Raw genomic sequence first — 20,428 nt, 5'->3', positions numbered from 1 at the left:
TTAGGGCATGCATGTATCTTCTGCACGTCTAATCCTAGAGGGCAGACAAACTTCTTTGCTTCGTACGTGCTGGCGGGCAATTCGTTCTTTCTTGGAAGCATCTTCTTCATCAGTACCAGCAACTTTTCGAATGACGAGTCAGTCACACCGGTCTCTGCCTTCCACTTCAGCAATTCCAGTGTGCTACTCAGCTTCTTCTGGCCATCTTCACAAGTTGGGTACAACAATTTGTTGTGGTCCTGTAACATCTGCTCGAACTGCAACCTCTCCTTTTCTGTGTCGCAACCTCGCCGTGCATCAGAAATGACCCGGCCAAGATCATCAGCGGGCTCATCTGGTTCCCGTTCTTCATCCTGATCTTCTTCTTCATTGTCTTCCATTGCTGTATCAGCATACTCAGGGAACATAGATCGATAGTTGTCATCATCATTCTCTTCTTCTTCATCGTCGTCTTCCATCATAACCCCTCTTTCTCCGTGCTTGGTCCAAACATTATAGCCTGACATAAAACCGGACCGAAGCAGGTGGCTCTGAATGACACTTGAGGAAGTGTAATCCTTCTCATTCCGACATTCAACACATGGACAAAACATATAGCCACCACCATGCTTGTTCGCATCGGCTGCATCTCGAAAATAATGCACGCCTTCTCTGTAAGCGGCTGTGCGTCGATCACCGTACATCCATGGATGGCTCATCTGCGTTATACGACAGTATATCAAATACAATCACAATCCTAAAAATTAGTACCGCACGGTCTAAACGAGGAAATATAGTTGCTAACCTTTTATAATAAGTAGAAATAAAGAGGAAGAGGTTTAAGCGTGGCTCGGGCATCTCATATCGTAGTTGTGTTCGGTGAACTGAAGCGGCATCGCTCTAACACACATTTCAACAAACACCTCTAGTGCATCAAAAAAATGGAGAGCAAGCACCCACCCACAATCCTCCATCCAAGAAAAATGCAACGAAGACGGGAGAGGGGAGTTGTGCTATATATAGGCAGAGGACTTTAGTCCCGGTTTGAGACACAAACCGGGACTAAAGGTGGCGCACATGCGGGCTGCCCACCGCGTAGCCCTTTAGTCCCGGTTTGGGACACGAACCGGGAATAAAGGCTCCTTACGGGCCGGGACTAAAGCCTTGAGGGAGGATATGAGAATTGGGGCGACGTGGCCGGGCCTTTAGTCCCGGCCCAGAGGCAGGACGGGACTAAAGGGTCCAGGCCAAAGGCCCGTTTTCTACTAGTGTAGTTGATTCTAATACGATTTTTCAGATTATGGAAAACTATTCCAATTAGATTGTGCTCCCCTTCAACTAATCAAAATTGTTTCATTACAACTATTTGAAGGGAACCAACTATGATAGAAACAAATAAACTTATACGTGGAGTTCACTATGATAGATTATGGACATTATGCATAATATGCAAACAAAAAAGATCTTGTTAACTAGTAAATCCAAACTACAAACTAAGTCTTATCGGATTGACAAAATTCGATCCAATGTGAATTATAAATGAACACAAATAAATCAATTCCTACTAAATATAATATTAAGTATAATCGGACTCTAGCTACACTACTAAATCAACACAAAAGAGTAGCATGTCCTATTCAACACTAAAACATATTGAACACTAAAAAATTATACACTAACAAATTAATTTCTACTAAATATAATCGGATACTACACTACTAAAACTAATTCCACACATACTACACTACTAAATCAAATGTATAAATACACAAAATCTACTACGCTACTTAATCAGATACACAAATACACAAAATCCATGTGAACGTGGGAGTAGTGACCCTAGGGGAGGGATTATCTTAGATCAAAGAAAGCCTCAAAACTTACCTCCCCCATTGGAAGATCAAGACATGCCTTGTGAAGCATATTTGGATGACGGCAACACCGCGTTGATCGGCCGTGTACTCCAGATCAAGCCCGAAGAACTTCTCATGATCCGGTGCGTGGTTAAACCATCGTTCCTTCAACTGTTGAAGGAAAAAAGGCACCTCCGTGCTCAGGTTCGTGTACACGACACGGAGCTTGGTCGTGCCATGCGCGACCACCTCATGAAAGGTAGTTGGCATGGTGGAAGAAGAGAAGGGAAGAAGAGAGGAGAAGAACAGAGAGGGCGACGCGAGAGAGGAGAAGAAGAGAGAGGGCCACGCGAGAGAGAAGAAGAACAGAGAAATGGCGACTGTACGCTTCGGTTCGTGCTTTTCATCGCCCGAGACGACGCGGGATGAAAACCGTTTGGGCCTTTAATCCCGGTTTGAGCCACCAACCGGGACTAAAGAGGTATGCCAACGGTCGCCCCACTACGGCAGGCCACGTGTTAGTCCTTTAGTCCCGGGTTGAGCCACCAACCGGGACTAAAGAGGTATACCAACAGTTGCCACCACCACGGCAGGCCACGTGTTAGTCCTTTAGTCCCGGGTTGAGCCACCAACCAGGACTAAAGGGGGATACGAACGGTTGCCACCACCACTGCCTGTCGCGTAGCCCTTTAGTCCTGGTTTGTGACTCGAACCGGGACTACAGGCTCCTTACGGGCCGGGACTAAAGCCTCGAGGGAGGCATTGAGAATTGGGGCGACGTGGTCGGGCCTTTAGTCCCGGCCCAGAGGCAGGCTGGGACTAAATGGTCCAGGTCAAAGGCCCGTTTTCTACTAGTGACTCTCCTTGGTTATCGGAGGGCCGATCGGAGTGGCCTCTCCGGCCACCGGTGGATCGCTCGGAGTGGAGACCTTTGCGCTGGGTGGCGAGTCATTCATCTCAGAAGATGGGATCTGCAGGGATTCGCATCAGAACTAGACGGTGTCGTTTGTAGACACCTCCTCCGAAGAGCGAGTGCACAGATCGGGATCCATCAAACTCCATCAGGTATCTCGCTGGATCACCATTAGGGATGAAGATAACGATATTCTGGCAGGCCGTTACTTGCAAGATGAGTAAACTCCGACGATCGGACATATCATGGAGATAGATGTCTTCAAGCTCATCGTTAGAGACCTCCATGAGGTTCATCAAGGGGATTTTCGCAACGGCAAGGTGATTACTAACCTTATTTCTAATTCCCCTCGGTTTGGAGGGTGATCTTGGGTCCTAGCAGATGAGGAATCGGAGGACGAGGTAGAAGAGATCGATTACGAGGCATTTGATCGTTCAACTGTTGTAGCTAATGTTGTTCGTTTGGAGACTGGTTCCATCAGACAACGAGTTAAAACTATAGCTAGGGGCCCGAAGAAGGATGTGTTGAAGCACACCGTTCGTCCATGGATTGGGCCCTTGCCAACGGTGCAGCTTGCACCGATTACGCTGTCTGATTTCTTCCCGGCGGCGAGATGGTGCCTAGCCAAGGGAAGGAAGAAGAAAAACTTGGCAGGTCCAAAAATTATGCCGACAGCGATGACCAAGCCGAGTTCTGCGCGATCTGAGATGTGTTTCCACAGGGAGGCTTTTTTCAAATCGGTAACGGAGGCTGCTGGCTTCGTTTTCGAATCTGCCAAAGATAACTCTATTGGGTATAAGGCCCAAGAGGAAAGCCTTGTCATGGACAAGTCCAAGTCGGACAGCGTGAGTTCTGGGTATATGGCCCAGGCGATAGCTAAGTCCACGACAGATACTCCAGACCGATCGGCTGGCTTGGGCGATTTGCATCACGGGAGCTCTAGCGCATGCACGAGGGCGCCTGAACCTAGGGTTCCTCGGCGACAGCAGCGTGGCTTCCCATCGTTGGGTTCTCGACGAGCTGCGCGGGTGCCGCCTCCTCCTTCCACTGCCGTGAGCATGGCAGGCAGGGGCAATTCCAGACCACCACCGACTGCGCAGCCTCGACCTTCTGGGCAGGGGGGTCGCCCCGCCATTGCAAAGCAGACTGCTGCTGCGCAGATGGCGCGTCCTCCCGGTGCAGTGCAGGCAGGACGGCAGCTCGGCCCTCTCGGTCAGGTGGGGGAGCCTGCAGATCAGCGGCCGCAGCAGCGCGGTCGTTGGGGCAGTGACGGCGGCAACGCTTATGGAGAGGGCCAATTTCGCGGGCCAGCATCTTATGGTGGCGGCCGTGGGCATGCAGCTTTCAACAATGGACCTAACCAGTCTTTCACTGCACCGCCGGGGAATTTTGTGCCGGGGACGTCGGGACCTTCTCATCACAAGAGAGGGGGATTTCAACAGAATTGGGCGGGCACAGGTGGAGGTAGGAAGCCAAGGCCTACTATGCCTGTTCAAGAGCCGTCGGCAGATGATGCTCTTAGGGCGACTGTACCAGAGAAGGTGGCAGCTGACCCGGTAATACCTGAACAAGCTCATGTGGTTGCAAAAGGACAGGGAGGTGATATGCCCTCCAAGTGGGCACGCAAGAAAGAGAAGATGGTGTGTTATCGCTGCAGTTAGGCGGGGCACTTTGTGTTCGAGTGCAAGGCTGAGCTCTGTGTGATTTGTCTTAAGCCGACGTATGGTGAGGCTAAGTGTCCTCTTACGGTTGGGAGTTTGCCGGTTGTGACCATCTATGGCGTATCCAGTCAAGAACTAATGTTCTTCGAGTCGCCGGCGGCAACGGCGACACTCCACACACCGGATGCTGGTTTCACGGGCACGGTGACGGTGACTCGGGGAGTCTTGACTGTGGAGCAGGTGGTGCAACAGCTTAAGGAACTTGTTTCAGCAACTTTTTGGTGGGAACCGGTTTTGATTTCAGATAATGTCTTCAAGGTCGTTTTTCCTACAAAGGAGGACTTAGCTCGCTTGCTTAAGTTCGGTATGTGCAGAGTGTCTAGCACAAGCTGCGTTCTTGAGTTTGATGCCTGGAAGTGTGAGGAGCCGAAGGGCGTTCCTCTACCTCAGATTTGGGTGCATTTTGCAGGAGCTCCTACCAGGGCTATGAATGACTTTAGCGTTGTATGGAGTTTGGGTTCGCTTATTGGTAAAACAAAGGAGGTGGATATGGTGTTCACTAGAGCCAAAGGTATCGCGAGGATGCTTGTGAGTGTGCTAGATATTCAGATTATTCCAGATGAGGTCATTTGGACTTTTGAGGGGATGTGATACACTCTCCAGTTGGAAATAGAGAGTCCTACTCTTTTTGATTCACCAGTCACCGATAAAGATACCAATATGACCGATGGAGATGATGCAGATGGTGCTAAGGAGAATGGTACTTCTTTTGAGTCAGGGCCCACTTTTTCTTCTCAGAAGAATGCACAACCCACTCAGGATATGCAACACTCAGGCACTGGTACAAATCACGGGGTTTCTGCTTCTGATCTGGATTTGCGGTTTGGATCTTTTAAACCTACATCTGCGCCGGCAAAAGTCGGTCGGTCCTTGCACACGTCTTCGGGCATACAGGCGAGACTTCCGAGGTTCACGGGAAAGAATCCTCGGAACAACATAGGTATTCTGCAGTCTACTAATATGTTGCAACCGGTTTCTTTGGAGGCATATCTGGCAGATGCAAAGCTTGTTAGTAACCGACCTGGGAGTATGCAGTCGCATATGGAGGCTCATCCAGAGAGGTGTCTTAGCGCAGTTGGAGATGCTCCCATGAGGGAGTTAGGTGCTGGGGAGGTTCCCGCTACCGTGCATGGTGCTGCACTTGCACCTGTTGGCGCTAGCTTCGAGAGCATGGTTGCACCAGCACCAGTGCACTCCCATTTTGCAGCGACTGAGATGATGGACGATGGGGCTTGCATGGGAGGGGATCCACATGAGCTCGACGCGTCCTGCATGGCGGTGCGCGTAGACCATGCAGCACAGATTCGGGTGGATGTTGCGGCGCGCTCCAACGCGGTGGCAGACCGCCAGGTGCACGTTGATGCACAGGCTTGCATGGTCGTGCCTGCGCCGGACGTTGGAGGCGAGCTGGGAGCCGCGTTGGAGGATGCCAACAATGGAGAGGCGAGCTTGGCCACAGACGGTGTTCTCAGTGGGACAGTTCGACATGCACCGGAAGAGGGTACTGATTCTCGTACAGTTTCTGCGCCACGGCCTGTTGAGATCTCAGTTGATGAAGTCATAGCGTTTGGTGGAGTTCCAGATCCGATGGGTCCAGATAGACGTTCTAGTAATCGGGTACAATCCCAGCCAGACGTGGATGACTTGCAGATTGGCCGTGCTATGAGGGCGGCTAGAATGAAGGATGTTCAGAATTCGACAGGTATGTCCATTAATACTGAGCATTCTATTCTTCATTTTTCACCGCAAGACATAATAGATAATGCCACCTCTGTGGGGGTCAACTTGGGTAGTACTAGCAAAGAAATTTCCAAATCTATTAATGACTTATTGGACTTAGAAGTTGATAGGGCTTTGGATATTATTCGAACCCTACCTGCCATTAAACCAATGAATGATGAGGCAATATCTAACATGGGAGGTCTGAATTTACTATGTGATAATTTAGTCTCACCTGAGGATAGAGAGGAGTCTCAGGAGGGTTTGCAGATCGATCAGCAACCCAAAGCTACACTAAATGAGGGTGCCGAAAATACGACTGGTTATATGGACCAGGAGTATGTTTCTGAAAAGCCAAAACGCACTTATAAAAGGAGGGTCTATACTGTCTCTGCAATTCGTAGGAGTGCTAGATTCAAGACTGCTAAAAAATTCCACGATGAAATATGAAAGGAATGTTTTGGAACAGCAGAGGTCTGAGAGACTTGGCTAAAATCCGGTTCCTTGCAGAAACTACGTTACATCATAGTCTTGTCTTCATCGCGTTGATGGAGACGGGTCGGGATAATTTTACATCGCAATTTCTAAACTCTCTTTCGGGAGGTGTTGAATTTGATTGGCATTGTCTTCCCCCAAGAGGAAGGTCCGGAGGGATCTTACTTGGTGTCCGATGTCATACACTTCAAGTTCGAGAAGTAGTGCTTGGGGAGTTCTCGGTCAAATTTTGAATTAAAACCAAGGAAGATGGGTTCCAATGGGCTCTGGTTGCGGTTTATGGGGCCGCACAAACAGAGCAAAAGCCAGCTTTTCTGGCTGATTTGGTTCGAATTTGCGATGACACTTTACCACTAGTGGTAGGTGGTGATTTTAATATCATCAGGAGAGCTGATGAGAAGAACTATGATAACTTCGATGGCAGATGGCATTTTATGTTCAACACAATTATAGAGAGTCTCAACCTACGGGAGATCGATCTCTCAGGTAGGAAATATACTTGGGCCAATTCTCTACCTAATCAAACTTTTGAAAAATTGGACAGGGTACTTACGAGTGTTGACTGGGAACAGAAATTCCTGCTAGTCACAGTATGTGCACTTCAAAGGGCGATATCTGACCATACCCCTCTCCTACTAGATTCTGGCCAGGCCACTCACAAAGGGAAAAGTGATGCTTTCTCTTTTGAATCAAGCTGGTTCACACGTGAGGGGTTTGTGGACATGATTTCTAGGGAATGGAACAAGCATGCGGGTGGGAACTCTAGTGTTGATGTCTGGCAAAATAAAATACAACATCTTAGACAATTCTTGAGAGGTTGGGCTAAGAATATATCTGGGGTCTATCGAGATGAGCAAGATAGACTGCTCAAACTTATAGATACTCTAGATCGTCAGGCAGAAACTCGCATGCTGGATGAACAAGAGAGGGCGTTAAAGTACGAGGCTGAACAAAGAGTTAGAATCCTTCTTCGAGAAGAGGAAATGAAATGGGTTGTCAGAGCAAAAGTTAGGGCAATTGTCCAGGGGGGTGATAACACTAAATTTTTCCATTTGATTGCGAATGGCAAGCATCGGAAAAAGAGGATTATACAACTTGAGCAAGATGAGGGTACAATAGTAGGTCATGAGAATCTAAAGTTGTACATCACAAACTATTATAAAAGGTTGTTTGGTGCTCCGACTCATAGTTTTGTGTCTATGGACGAGCATCAGACCGCGGATATTCCTCAGATTGGACAAGCCGATAATGAGTGTCTATCCGCTCCATTCCTAGAGAAAGAGGTGCTACAGGCGATTCAGGGTATGAAAAACAGTAAAGCGCCGGGGCCAGATGGGTTCCCGGCTGAGTTCTATAAGAGATGTTGGCATATTATTAAGAAAGATCTCATGGCAATGTTTCACGATTTGTTCTCCGGACACTTACAACTCTTTCATCTTAATTTTGGTACGATAACATTGCTACCAAAAAAAGAGGGTGCTTCGCGTATTGAACAATTCGGTCCCATATGTCTGCTTAATGTTAGCTTCAAAATTTTCACAAAGGTGGGGACAGATAGGTTAACTAAGATGGCACATTCTGTGGTGCAATCTTCGCAGACGGCATTCATGCCTGGTCGGAATATTCTCGAAGGGGTGGTTGTTCTCCATGAAACCCTTCACGAATTACATTCCAAGAAGCTTCACGGAGTCTTATTTAAGGTAGACTTCGAAAAGGCTTACGACAAAGTCAAATGGTCTTTTTTGCAACAAACTCTGTGCATGAAGGGGTTTTGCGAGATTTGGCGAAAGCATATCGATCGTTTTATACAAAAGGGTAGTGTCGGTATTAAAGTGAATGATGATGTAGGTCATTTCTTTCAGACACTAAAGGGTCTTAGGCAGGGAGACCCTATGTCACCTATTTTATTTAACATCGTAGCAGATATGTTAGCGCTAATGATTAGGAGGGCTAATGAAAAAGGGTTAGTAGGGAGACTAGTGCCACATCTAGTAGATGGGGGTGTCTCCATCCTACAATATGCGGATGACACAATCCTTTTCATGGAACACGATCTCAACAAAGCCAGAAACATGAAGTTAATATTATGCTTATTCGAACAGCTATCTGGGCTGAAAATTAACTTCTTTAAAAGTGAACTCTTTTGCTTTGGAGACGTAAAAGAAGAACAACTCACTTATAATCAACTATTTGGTTGCGAGAGTGGTACGCTACCGTTTACGTACTTAGGGATCCCTATTCATCACCGAAAATTATCCATTAAGGAATGGAAGTGCATCGAGGATCGGTTTGAGAAAAAATTGAGTTGCTGGAAGGGCAAGCTATTATCCTACGGAGGACGATTGGTCTTACTTAACTCAGTATTGACAAGTATGCCAATGTTCCTTCTATCCTTTTTCGAAGTACCAGTTGGGGTGCGAAAAAGGCTGGATTTTTACCAATCAAGATTTTTCTGGCAGAGTGATGAGGTCAAGACCAAATATAGGCTGGCTCGATGGGATGTTATTTGTAGGCCCAAAGATCAGGGAGGGTTGGGGATTGAAAACTTAGAGGTTAAGAACAGGTGTCTGCTCAGCAAGTGGCTTTTCAGACTATCTGTGGAATCAGAAGGTATGTGGATACAAATTCTAAAGAACAAGTATCTACAGCAAAAAACCTTAGCTCAGGTCACTGTGAGACCTGGATATTCACCTTTTTGGAAGGGTCTCATGAAGACAAAAACAGCCTTTTTTAACAGGACTAAATTCATCATCGGAAATGGTAGGATATCTGGCTAGGTGACGAGCCTCTGGCCCTTCAATATCCGCAGTTGTATCACATTGCCCAACGTAGAGAGACGACTGTTGCGGCAGTGTTACGTGAGACGCCTCTCAACATTCAGTTTCGCAGATCCTTGGTAGGTAATAGATGGGTCAGATGGCTACATCTAGTCAGAAGGCTAATGGATGTTAGTCTTTCTGATGATCTGGATAGGATTGTTTGGAAACTGACCTCCAATGGGACGTTCTCCGTGAAATCAATGTATGGCCATGTTATTGATAGTTCAGTTATTCCAAAATCTTCACATATTTGGAACGTTAAGGTTTCCCTTAAGTTAAAAATCTTTTTGTGATTTGTCCACAAAGGAGTTGTTTTAACTAAGGATAACTTGGCCAAACGAAATTGGAAAGAAAATCGGAGATGTAGCTTCTGTCAGACGTATGAAACTATCAAGCACCTCTTTCTGGACTGCCCTATGCCTAAAATATTATGGCGCTCAATCCATATTGCTTTTAACATCACCCCGCCGACTAGCATTAACATGTTATTTGGGACATGACTTGACGGGGTTAATATCTCGTTCGCTAAGTTAATTCGAGTTGGAACTTCTGCACTTTTATGGGCTATATGGAATTGCATAAATGACCTAGTTTTTAACAGACAACAATCTATTAACTTTTTGCAGGTCATCTTCAGGGCTATCGCATTGATCCGCATGTGGTCCTTACTCACTCCTGTGGAAACCAGGGAGCCTTTGGTTACTGGGTGTGTCCGATGGGAGATGGTAGCTCAGGCTATCTTCAGCCGATATGGATGGCGACATGCTGATAGAATAGGGAATTAGTCAACTACTCCTATCCAGATATTCGGCTTAGGCGTTCATCGCCTTGTAATTTATTTTCCCTTTACTTTCGACTTTGTACCTACTTCGGATCTTTTCAGTTATTAAATAAAATGGTTGTATGCATCACTCGATGCAGAGGCCGGGGTGAGGCCTCCTTTTCGAAGAAAAAAAATCACTGTGTCAGGGCCCGCTAGTAGTTTCTACTTATCTCCTTTTCTCTCCAACTCCAACAATGGAACATTACTGTCGGGCTTTCTTATAATGCAAACCAATGTAACTTATCCGTTGGCTAAATATATTATTTAGTTCCAAAGGATACATCATTTGCACAAAGGATTGATAAAGCTCTCATACGCTCTTCCTACCCAAGGACCAAGTCATAACCAACAGATTCTTAGCAATTATGTCTCAATGTGCCAACGACTTCATATCACTACCTACTTCCTAGGTCTTGTCTCTTATAAGAGCAGGCCCCATAAGCAAAAGATGAATGATACCTGTGTCATTTCGCTTCTCTTCCTTAAGTTTGCAGACCCATTTTACGCATGACTTATTGTACCTACACATTAGAGATTGGAGCATTATAGTTATAGGCATGGAAGGCGTCAGGAATCATGCTAAGAGTCACCAATGCTCAAATCGTACACTGCTTGCCATAGCTTTACACATTAGAGATTCAAACTTTTTTGGGTCAGGCATATAAGTTTCTGGGAATAAGCTGTAGATTACCAGATGTCCCCATGCCTCTCCACCCGCTTCTTAAATGGATCCCTTTTTGCTTCGGTTGTGTTATACATTCATGGTTGCTTGGCTGCTGTTTGGAACAAAATTGTTTCTAAATCCGGCAAATTTCTCATGCCTTAAACGCACGCTTGAATGCAAGAAATGGCACAATAACAGTAGACAAAGCCATCAAAGTTTACACTCCAGATGCTAAGATCCCTGAACCAAATGGCTTACAGATTCAACTATCATGACATACTGATCTAGAGAACCAATGGTTCAAGTCGTCTCATACATGCACACACAATTTTCCAGCATTCCAGAGGTGGAGAGATTGTGATACTTAACGATGAAACGGGAACTGACTAGTGAATCAGTTTAGTATGTCAGATTACTACTACAAAAGTCCTCAGACCTCATTGGGTGGCAACTGGATCATTACCGTCCTCCAGCTTACTACTACTACAAAAGGCCTCCCAAAAGACATCTTCATCAGCTCGGTCCGGATCCTCGGCGACATCAGCCGATGAGTTGCTGAACCACAGCATCCATCGTTGGCCTCTGGCTCGCTGCTTCATTCGTGCAATGTGCGGCAATCTCTGCAAGTTTGGCAGCTTCGGTCCTCGAGAAGACACCACCGAGGATTGGATCTATCAAGCCTTCGAGGTCGCTGGCCGCTGTGCCTACCTTCACTTGTGAGACGGCCCTCCTGCCTGTGATGACCTGGAGAACAATGATCCCGAAGGCAAAGACGTCGCTCTTCTCGGTGAAGCGGCCCGTGTTGGCGTACTCGGGGGCAAGATACCCCATAGCTGCGCTGGCCTTCAGGGTTGAGAAGACGACGTCGTCAGCGAGGAGCTTGTGCAGTCCTGGGACTGACAGCCGCGGGGCGAAATGGTGGTCGAGAAGGATTTTCTCGGCCGATATGTTCTGGTGCACTAGTGATGGCTTGTTGCTCTTCTTGCTGTGCAGGTACTCGATACCTGCCAATGCGCGACAGATTGATAAGGATCAGAAAAAATGAGTCTCCCATACATACAACAGTCTCAAATTACAGTACATGAGCTACAATAGACATACCTTTTGCAATGCCTCTGATAATGGAAACTCTTGTAGGCCAATCAAGAACACTAGCTTCAGAACCCTCCTTAACATCGAGATAATGCGACAAGCACCCATTAACCATGAAGTCATACACAAGAAAGCACTCCCCCCTCCCCCTGGAGCAGCAGAAGCCCCTAAGGCCAACAAGGTTGTCATGTCGCAGCATGGTGAGCGTCTTAAGGCCTCTCAGGAAATCAGACTCCTCTTGCTTGCAACTTGTCTTGTTGAGGCTCTTAACCGCCACAGCAGACCCATCCCTCAGGATCCCCTTGAATGTCGCAGCAAAGCCGCTCTTACCTAGCAAGTTAACCTCAGAAAAGTACTGAGTCGCACACTCGACCTCTTCGAGATTGAACCTGAAGCTATCGCCAACCTCACCCGATGATCCGCAGCCTCCACCTGACATAGTATCCCATCCATTTGAGTACTCCACACTAATCAGAGGAGAAGCACTCCTTCGGCAGGCCTCCTTCTGCTGGAAATGGTCAGTGCTAAGCCTGCTATCAGAAACCTCCAGTGAGCTGCTAATCTTTTGCTTCTGCCGGCGATAATACGAGAATGCGAATATTCCGCAGAATGCGGCACCGATGACCACAGCAACTATACCAACAATAAGAACTCCTGCAGAGGCCTTTGCAGATTTCGTCGTGTGCGGATCCACCGACTGGGGTACTTGCCCTGTCTTGACAGTACCATCCGGGCCGAAAGGCTCAGGCTTGCTCGGCCTCAGCCCATCCTCTGTAGAGGTACAAAGATCAAGCAAACTGAACTCAGATCCACAAAGCCCCTTGTTGTTCACATACTGGAACCCTCCATTCAGTCTCTTCAAACCTAGCATCCGAAATCAAATCAAGATAGTTAATACAATGATGAAGGTTAAATTTTTAGCTCCAAAAAGGTTGAGCAAGAGCCTGTTTGTTACCAGCAGGAACACTCCCGGACAGAGTGTTATTGCGAACATCGAAGACCTCGAGCGACGGAACGTCTGCAATCTTTGAAGGTATCGACCCAAACAGGTTGTTGAAGCTCAGATCGACCCGAGTCAGCTGAGTCAGGTCGCCGAGGGTTGCTGGAATGGCTCCGGTCAGCTGGTTGGACTGCAGCGCAAGAACAGCAAGCTTGTTCAGGTTGCCTAGCTGGGGCGGTATGCTGCCTGTCAACTGGTTGTAGCCCAGCTGCAACACTGCAAACGAAGAGAACAACCATATGTAAGTACATTAGTAAATCCATGAACTTAAATCTTTCACGCAGCAAATGAACCGCTTTGACACTAGAGAACACAACAATATTGTTCTTTCCATAGTACGCTCACTGAAGAACAGGGATATTGGAGAGTAAGCATGAGAAAACTGAATCAAATCAGAGAAAATCCAAATGTATACAGAGACAATGCAGTGAATCTGACCAGAAGTTGCCACGAAGGGAATCTATACAGAGCTAAGTGGCTCCAAACAAGTGAAAATAACAAGTTTTCAACTCCCAGAAATCACCATTTTGTCTTTGATCTATGGTCAAACTGACACTCAGATTTTCAACTCCAATAATACATCAGGTAATACAAATCTTGGGCCCGCAAAAGCAATCCTGTTCCTGTTCTTCCATTAGTACATTAGTCAAGATCTGGCCTCAAGTTTGGCACAAAGGGAATCTGCAGAGAGCCAAGTGGATCCAAACTAAAGAGTGAAGCCCCAATTTTCAACCCCAAGAGAACACCATTTGTCCTTTACCCACGCAGGGTCAAACAAGGCACCAATAAATCAAATGAGACGGTCACGTGGCTGCCGCATTGCTCCCAGGAGACGACCAGAATGGAAACATACAGATCGAGAGGAAGTAAAACGAACAGCCCATTTAAAAAACAAGACAAGAATGGAGCACAGTGATTTATCCCATTTGAAAAGCAAACCGTTTGTGCTGCTAGGAGTAAGATTCAAGGCCACCAAACGAGTACAGTACTAGTAGTAGTAGCACTGGATCTGCACACTGATGAGGGCGTCTGCTATTGTCTCCCGAAAATTATCTGAAACTTTGTAGTAGTACGGTGGGTAGGGTCAATAAATGAACCAAACCCGCCTGGAGATTTTGAAATAAACTGTGATAAATGAAGTCCTGGGTGTATGGCAAAATCTTGGCGTGAACAGCCAAAGGAAGAAAAGAAACGGCCGCAGCTACAGCAGCGAGCATTTGGATGCTTCTCCGTTTGAGATTCATTCAGGTATCTTTTTTTAGGGTTCATACAACCTTTTCCCCAATGTTCAAATCTAAGCAAGAACAAACTCTAGAAGAAGAAACGGTACAAAGAACGGAAAGGAAAACAAATCCACCCAAGAAAAGAACCAACGAGATGTAGGGAAGATTCATCCTCTGACTGAGCTGAGCCCAGAACGAGCCCTGAAAGAAAAAGCTCACCTTGGAGGCTGGCCATGGAGGCAACCTCGACGGGAACGGGCCCGGAGAGGTGGTTGACGTCGAGGTAGAGGTCGGAGAGCCGGGAGAGGCCCCCAATCTCCCTGGGGATGGGGCCCTTGAGGCCGTTGTAGTGCAGGTAGAGCCCCCTGAGCCGGCGCAGCCCGGCGACGGCCGGCGGGATCGTGCCGGACAGGCCGCGGCCCTGCAGCGAGACGGCCGTGACCCGGCCCTCGCGGTCGCAGGCCACGCCGACGAACCCGCCGCCGCATGGGTCCCCCGCCCGGTCCCACGAGCCCAGCACCCTGCCCGCCGGGTCCAGCGCCGCCCTCAGCGCCTCCAGCGCCCGTGACTCCCCCTCGTCCCTCGCCGCCACGGCAAGAACCGTCAGGAGGAGCAGCGGCAGGAGCCGGGACAGCGCGCGCGCGGCGGCGGCGGCGGCGGCCATTGGAGAGTGGAGTGGTGAGTGGGGGAGTTGGGAGGGGAGAGTGTGGCTCGGAGGGGGCGGGATGAGGCCAAAGTTGAGGACTTTAGGTGGGTGCGTGGTGGTGGAGGGTGAAGTGGTAAATTGACCGCTGCTCTGCTCCGTGGATCTTTTCTTTTCCATGGGGGTTTCCGGCTTTTGGAGGGCAATTTTCTCGTCTGCCCTTTTGGGGGTGGGGGGTTGGAAATGTAGGCTTTTGAGAGTGTTGTTGATGTTGGTGCTCTGCTTTTGGCTCTTGTTTCTTTGTTCTTGGTGTGAGCGAGTGAGGAGCTGTGCCGCTTGCTGGTTTGCTTTGCTTTGCCGCTCGCACTGTGGTGTGTCAGCGGCGGGAGAGCAGAGCACTGTGGCGCGCGCGTGGTGTCCAATCTCACTGTGCCAGCTGAATCGATGGCAAAAGCTCTGAGAAAAATTCAGGGCTGGGAGGGAGCGTCTTGGTTCACAATGCCCTGTTTGGATACTCTAACCGGCTTAGGAGTTAGAGTTAGATTCTAACCCTCAACTAACCCTAAACTAACTCTAACCCAAAAGGTGTTTGGATGAGAGGGTTAGATTGGCAATAAATGCCCTTTCTCAATCATTTGGTTACTTTTGTCCATATTCACTGCCGAATTTGGTGTGGCCGATCGTTGTGTGGCCTGCTCTCGCTCACAAATCAAGTATAAAAAAGACACACACACGCACACATACGTACCTGCGGGTGCTGCGGCCGGCGGCAGGGCGCGGCGGGGCGGGGCGGCAGAAGGCTGGGCATGCGGCAGAGGCTGGGGCGGCCGGCGGCAGGGCGCGGCGGGGCGGGGCGGCCGGCGGCAGAAGGCTGGGCATGCGGCAGAGGCTGGGGCGGCCGGCGGCCGGCGGCAGAAGGCTGGGCATGCGGCAGAGGCTGGGGCGGCCGGCGGCAGGGCGCGGCGGGGCGGGGCGGGGCAGGTCGGCGGCGGGGCGGGCCGGCGGCAGGGCGGGCGGGGCGGGGCAGGTCGGCGGCAGGGCGCGGCGGGGCGGGGCGGGGCGGGCCGCGCTAGAAGGCTCGGCGTGCGGCAGAGACTGGGGCGGCCGGCGGCAGGGCGGGGCGGGCGGCGGCAGGGCGCGGCGGCTGGGGCGGGCGGCGGCTGGGACGGTGAGGAGGGAGGGCAACGGGAGGGACGGGGGTTGGTGGGAGGATCCGGTGCGGGTGGATGCGGTAAGAAGTGATTTTTTTCTTTTTTTTTATCCCCACCTAACTCTAACCAAAAAAAGCATCTCTTGGGTGGGTTAGAGTTTTTGGGTGGGTTAGATGAATCTAACCCAATCTAACCCTACCTGTTTGGATTTTTGAGGGTTAGATAGCTTAACTCTAACCCAATCTAACTCTAACCTGGGATCCAAACAGGGCCAATGTTGATGATGATAATGATAGATATGGAGAGGATAAAACTGGCCAGGATTGAAGAGCATTGTGAAAAGAAACCTGAGGTCTCGTTTGGTTAAGGGGGATTGGGGAGGTTTTGAGAGGGAGGGATTACAGGGGATTGGGTGAATCCCTTTGTTTCACCCAATCCTCTCAAATCCCCGGGGTTTTGCTTCCACTAGTCTTTCGAGGAGGATTTTGAAACACATAGATAGGAAGGGATTGAAGGGGAACGGAGGGGATTGGGCTAAGCAAACCCCTCCTACCAAATGGGCGCACGAAGATCTGTGAGGTTTTTGGACCCCTTGATGATTTTCCTTCTAAATCCTTCCTAATCCCCCTTAACCAAACGAGGTCTGAAGAAATTTCTCTCGGTGGGTCGGAGGGAAGATGTAGGCATCCATCGGCCTGAAGAAGAGGAGGAAATGTGTACGTATATCTGTGGATGGAACAGGAATCTTTTTGGCTGAATCGAGAAGAGGACAGGGTGGACTAGCTTGGGGGCGCGCAGCTAGGAATGGAACCTACTACGTGGTGTCTTGTTTTTTGAATTGGATGGACTTGGAGTAGGAGTAGAGGCTAGAAGATGCGCAGGTAGTCACGAGCAGACGGGCCCGTGCTTGCGCGCGGCATCCAGGTTTTGCTCCCCACGCTGGTAGAGTACTCGTTTGAAGATGACCCGGTGTTTTTATTCCGTCCAACGTTCGGAGATTTTCGAATGCTCCCGTTGTAATTTTTCATTCCGCTATGTGCTACCAGCCTACCACCCTGTATAAGGCCAACTTCAACGTGTGACCCGTTCGGACGTCCGTTTTGTCCGGATTCTGTCTGTTTGAGACGGACGATGAGGTCGTGTCCGGGTCATTTTTGAGATGCGGTGACCGTGCGTCCAACGTGCGGACGCATCATGTCCGCCTCATTTCAAACACAAGCATTCAAATAGAGTGTCATGGTCTTGATATCCGTCCCCATCGGCTCTCGTTCGGTTTATGATTCGGATGTGGTATATTATCTTCTATAATTATTTGTTGCATTTCTCGTTTATATGACAATTATGTCCATCAAGTTGACATAGATATTTTTATCTAGGAGGTATGAGAAGCGGAAATGGCAACCGACCCTCTTATGGAGAAGTTAAATTTAATTGAAAAAGAAAATAAGTATTTGAAAGAAAATTTGAAAATAATTGAAGAAGAGAAGATGAAATTGGAGTTGTGTGTTGCCGATGTCGTCGATGGTCACAATTTCAAGATGGATGCAATGCGCTTTAAGATTCGAAAGATTAGAAAATGTGTCGTTAATAAAGAGGCTTTGTATCACTATGCCGTATTTTGTTTTATGAGAATAAGTGTGTATGAACCGTATGTGTAAACTTGTATTAATTTGGTCTTTTAGGTCTTGTGTAATGAAGATGAACCGGCAATGGATGTACGATGACCGACGCTCTTCCCAATTCATTGTGGCTTTGCAGAGTTTTCTACGTGCGGCTGAGGCAAACCAGCGGGATGGTTTTATGTGTTGTCCATGTGTTGTGTGTAAGAATGATAAAACTTATTCTAAGTCAAGAGTCATTCATGTCCACCTGTTTATGTTCGGTTTAATGTTCGGCTATAACTGTTGGACCAAGCACGGAGAAAGAGGGGTTCTAATGGAAGAGAATGAAGAAGAGGATGATGACGGCTATCCTTTGTTTCCTGAATACGATGGAACTACAATGGAGGAAGAAGCTGAAGTAGAGGCATCACATGAGCCTGCTGATGATCTTGGTCAGGCCATTACTGATGCAAAAAGAAACTGCGCAAGTGAAAAGGAGAAGCTGAAGTTGCAGCGCATGTTAGAGGATAACAAGAAATTGTTGTACCCAAATTGCAAAGATGACAAGAAGAAGCTGGGTACCACACTGGAATTGTTTCAACGGAAGGCAGAGAATGGTGTATCTGACAAGGGTTTTGAAAAGTTTCTGGTAATGTTAAAGAAGATGCTTCCAAAGGATAGCGAATTGCCCGACAGTACGTACGAAGCAAAGAAGGCTATCTGCCCTCTAGGATTAGAGGTGCAGAAGATACATGCATGCCCTAATGACTGCATCCTCTACCGCGGTGAGGAATACAAGAACTTGAATGCATGCTCGTTATGTGGGGCGTTGCGCTATAAGATCGACCGCGATGGTCCTGGTGACAATGTTGAGGGCAAGCGCCCCACGAAGAGCATTCCTGCCAAGGTGATGTGGTATGCTCCTATAATACCACAGTTAAAACGTTCGCTCCAAAACAAAGAGCATGCCAAATTGATGCGATGGCACAAAGACGAGCGTAAGAAAGATGGGAAGTTGAGAGTACCCGCTAATGGGTCGTAGTGGAGGAAAATCGAGAGAGAGTGGCCGGACTTTGTAGATGACGCAAGGAACTATTGATTTGGTTTAAGTGCATATGGCATTAATCCTTTTGGGGAGCACAACAGCAATCATAGCACCTGGTCCGTGACTCTATGTATCTATAACTTTCCTCCTTGATTGTGCATGAAGCGGAAGTTCATTATGGTGTCAGTGGTCATCCAAGGCCCCAAGCAACCCGGCAACTATATTGATGTGTACCTAAGGCCATTGGTTGAAAAACTTTTACAGTTGTGAGATATCAAAGGTGTACATGTGTGGGATGAGCATAAACAATAAGAATTTGACCTATGAGTGTTGTTGTTTGTAACCACCAATGATTGACCTGCTTTTAGTGACCTTTTAAGAAAGACAAACAAGGGATACTACGCATGCACGCACTGTTTAGATGATACCGAAAGTATATACTTGGATAAATGTAAGAAGAATGTGTACCTAGGACATCGTCGATTTCTTCCGATCAAGCATCTCTTAAGAAAAGCCGGCAAACATTTCAAAGGTGAGGCAGATCACCGGAAGAAGCCTGCCCACCGTACTGGTGATCATATACTTCACATGGTCAAGGATTTAAATTAATTTTTGCAAAGGGTCCTGCGGACAATCTGTTCCGAATGACGCTGACGGACACGCACCCGTGTGGAAGAATAAATCTATATTTTAGGACCTACCTTATTGGAAAGTCCTAGAGGTCCGCTCTACAATAGATATGATGCACGTGACGAAGAATCTTTGCGTGAACCTGCTAGGCTTCTTGGGCGTGTATGGGAAGACAAAGGATACACCAGATGCATGGAAGGACCAGCAACGTATGCATGAAAAAAACGACATGCATCCAAAGCAGTATGAAGGTCCTGTCAGCTACGCTCTTACCAAAGAAGAGAGGGAAATCTTCTTTGAGTGTCTGCTCAGTATGAAGGTTCTGTATGGCTACTCTTCGAATATAAAGAGAATAGTAAATATGGCACAGAAAAAAATCCAGAACGTAAAATCTCATGACCGCCACGTGATTACGACGCAATTGTTTCCGATTGCATTGAGGGGGCTTCTACTGAAAAACGGTCGATCAGCCATTGTGAAGCTATGTGCATTCCTCAATGCAATCTCTCAGAAGGTAAGCGATCCAGAAATCCAAACAAGATTACAGAATGATTTGGTGCAATGTCTTATCAGTTTTTTTTTGAGTGTAAGACAGTAGGATAAAATCCTACTGCGTGTATATATCAAGCCAAGAGTTACACATGTACAAGATGGGGAGAGGGGGAAGTGGGGCAGGGTGGAGTTACATATTATGTGGTTTCAGCTAGGGTGGCTACAATGTTATCTATGTTTTGCACCTTTCTAGTAGGCACACGGTGTCTAAGATTGGAGAAGTCTTTTACAAACCGACGCCGCCAAGCCCCAAGAGATGGGGTTATTTGTTCAAAGCACTTATTATTTCTTTCCTTCCATATGCTCCAGGCTGCCACCAGAAAAACATCCATGAACATGTCCCTGGGGTGCGCCGCCCTCTGGTGCTATAGCTTCTCCAGTCTATGTTGTCGTTCTGACCATGTGATGTTGAGCATATTCCAACAGCGTTGGCTAAAGCTGCATTCAAAGAAGAGGTGTTCCAGCGTTTCCTCCACGTGACGATCGCAGAGCATGCAGTCCAGAG

The 20,428-nt window shown here is 47.9% G+C and overlaps 1 protein-coding gene across 1 annotated transcript; it reads right to left on the bottom strand.

Annotated features, from left to right (window-relative positions):
- Nucleotides 1-11,184: 11,184 nt before the first annotated feature.
- LOC123407202 (LRR receptor-like serine/threonine-protein kinase GSO2) lies at nt 11,185-15,139 on the bottom strand. Its single transcript, XM_045100282.1, has 4 exons — nt 14,521-15,139; nt 13,034-13,294; nt 12,088-12,942; nt 11,185-11,990 (listed from the first exon to the last, which is right to left on the bottom strand). Exons 1-4 carry the CDS (start codon nt 15,122-15,124, stop codon nt 11,527-11,529), a joined length of 2,184 nt encoding a protein of 727 aa, XP_044956217.1. The 5' UTR covers nt 15,125-15,139; the 3' UTR covers nt 11,185-11,526.
- Nucleotides 15,140-20,428: the final 5,289 nt, after the last annotated feature.

Source organism: Hordeum vulgare, chromosome 7H, assembly GCF_904849725.1.
Source record: "Hordeum vulgare subsp. vulgare chromosome 7H, MorexV3_pseudomolecules_assembly, whole genome shotgun sequence".
Taxonomy (NCBI): domain Eukaryota; kingdom Viridiplantae; phylum Streptophyta; class Magnoliopsida; order Poales; family Poaceae; genus Hordeum; species Hordeum vulgare.
The sequence above is the reverse complement of the archived record's forward strand: the minus strand, read 5'-3'. Positions and strand labels throughout refer to the sequence as shown.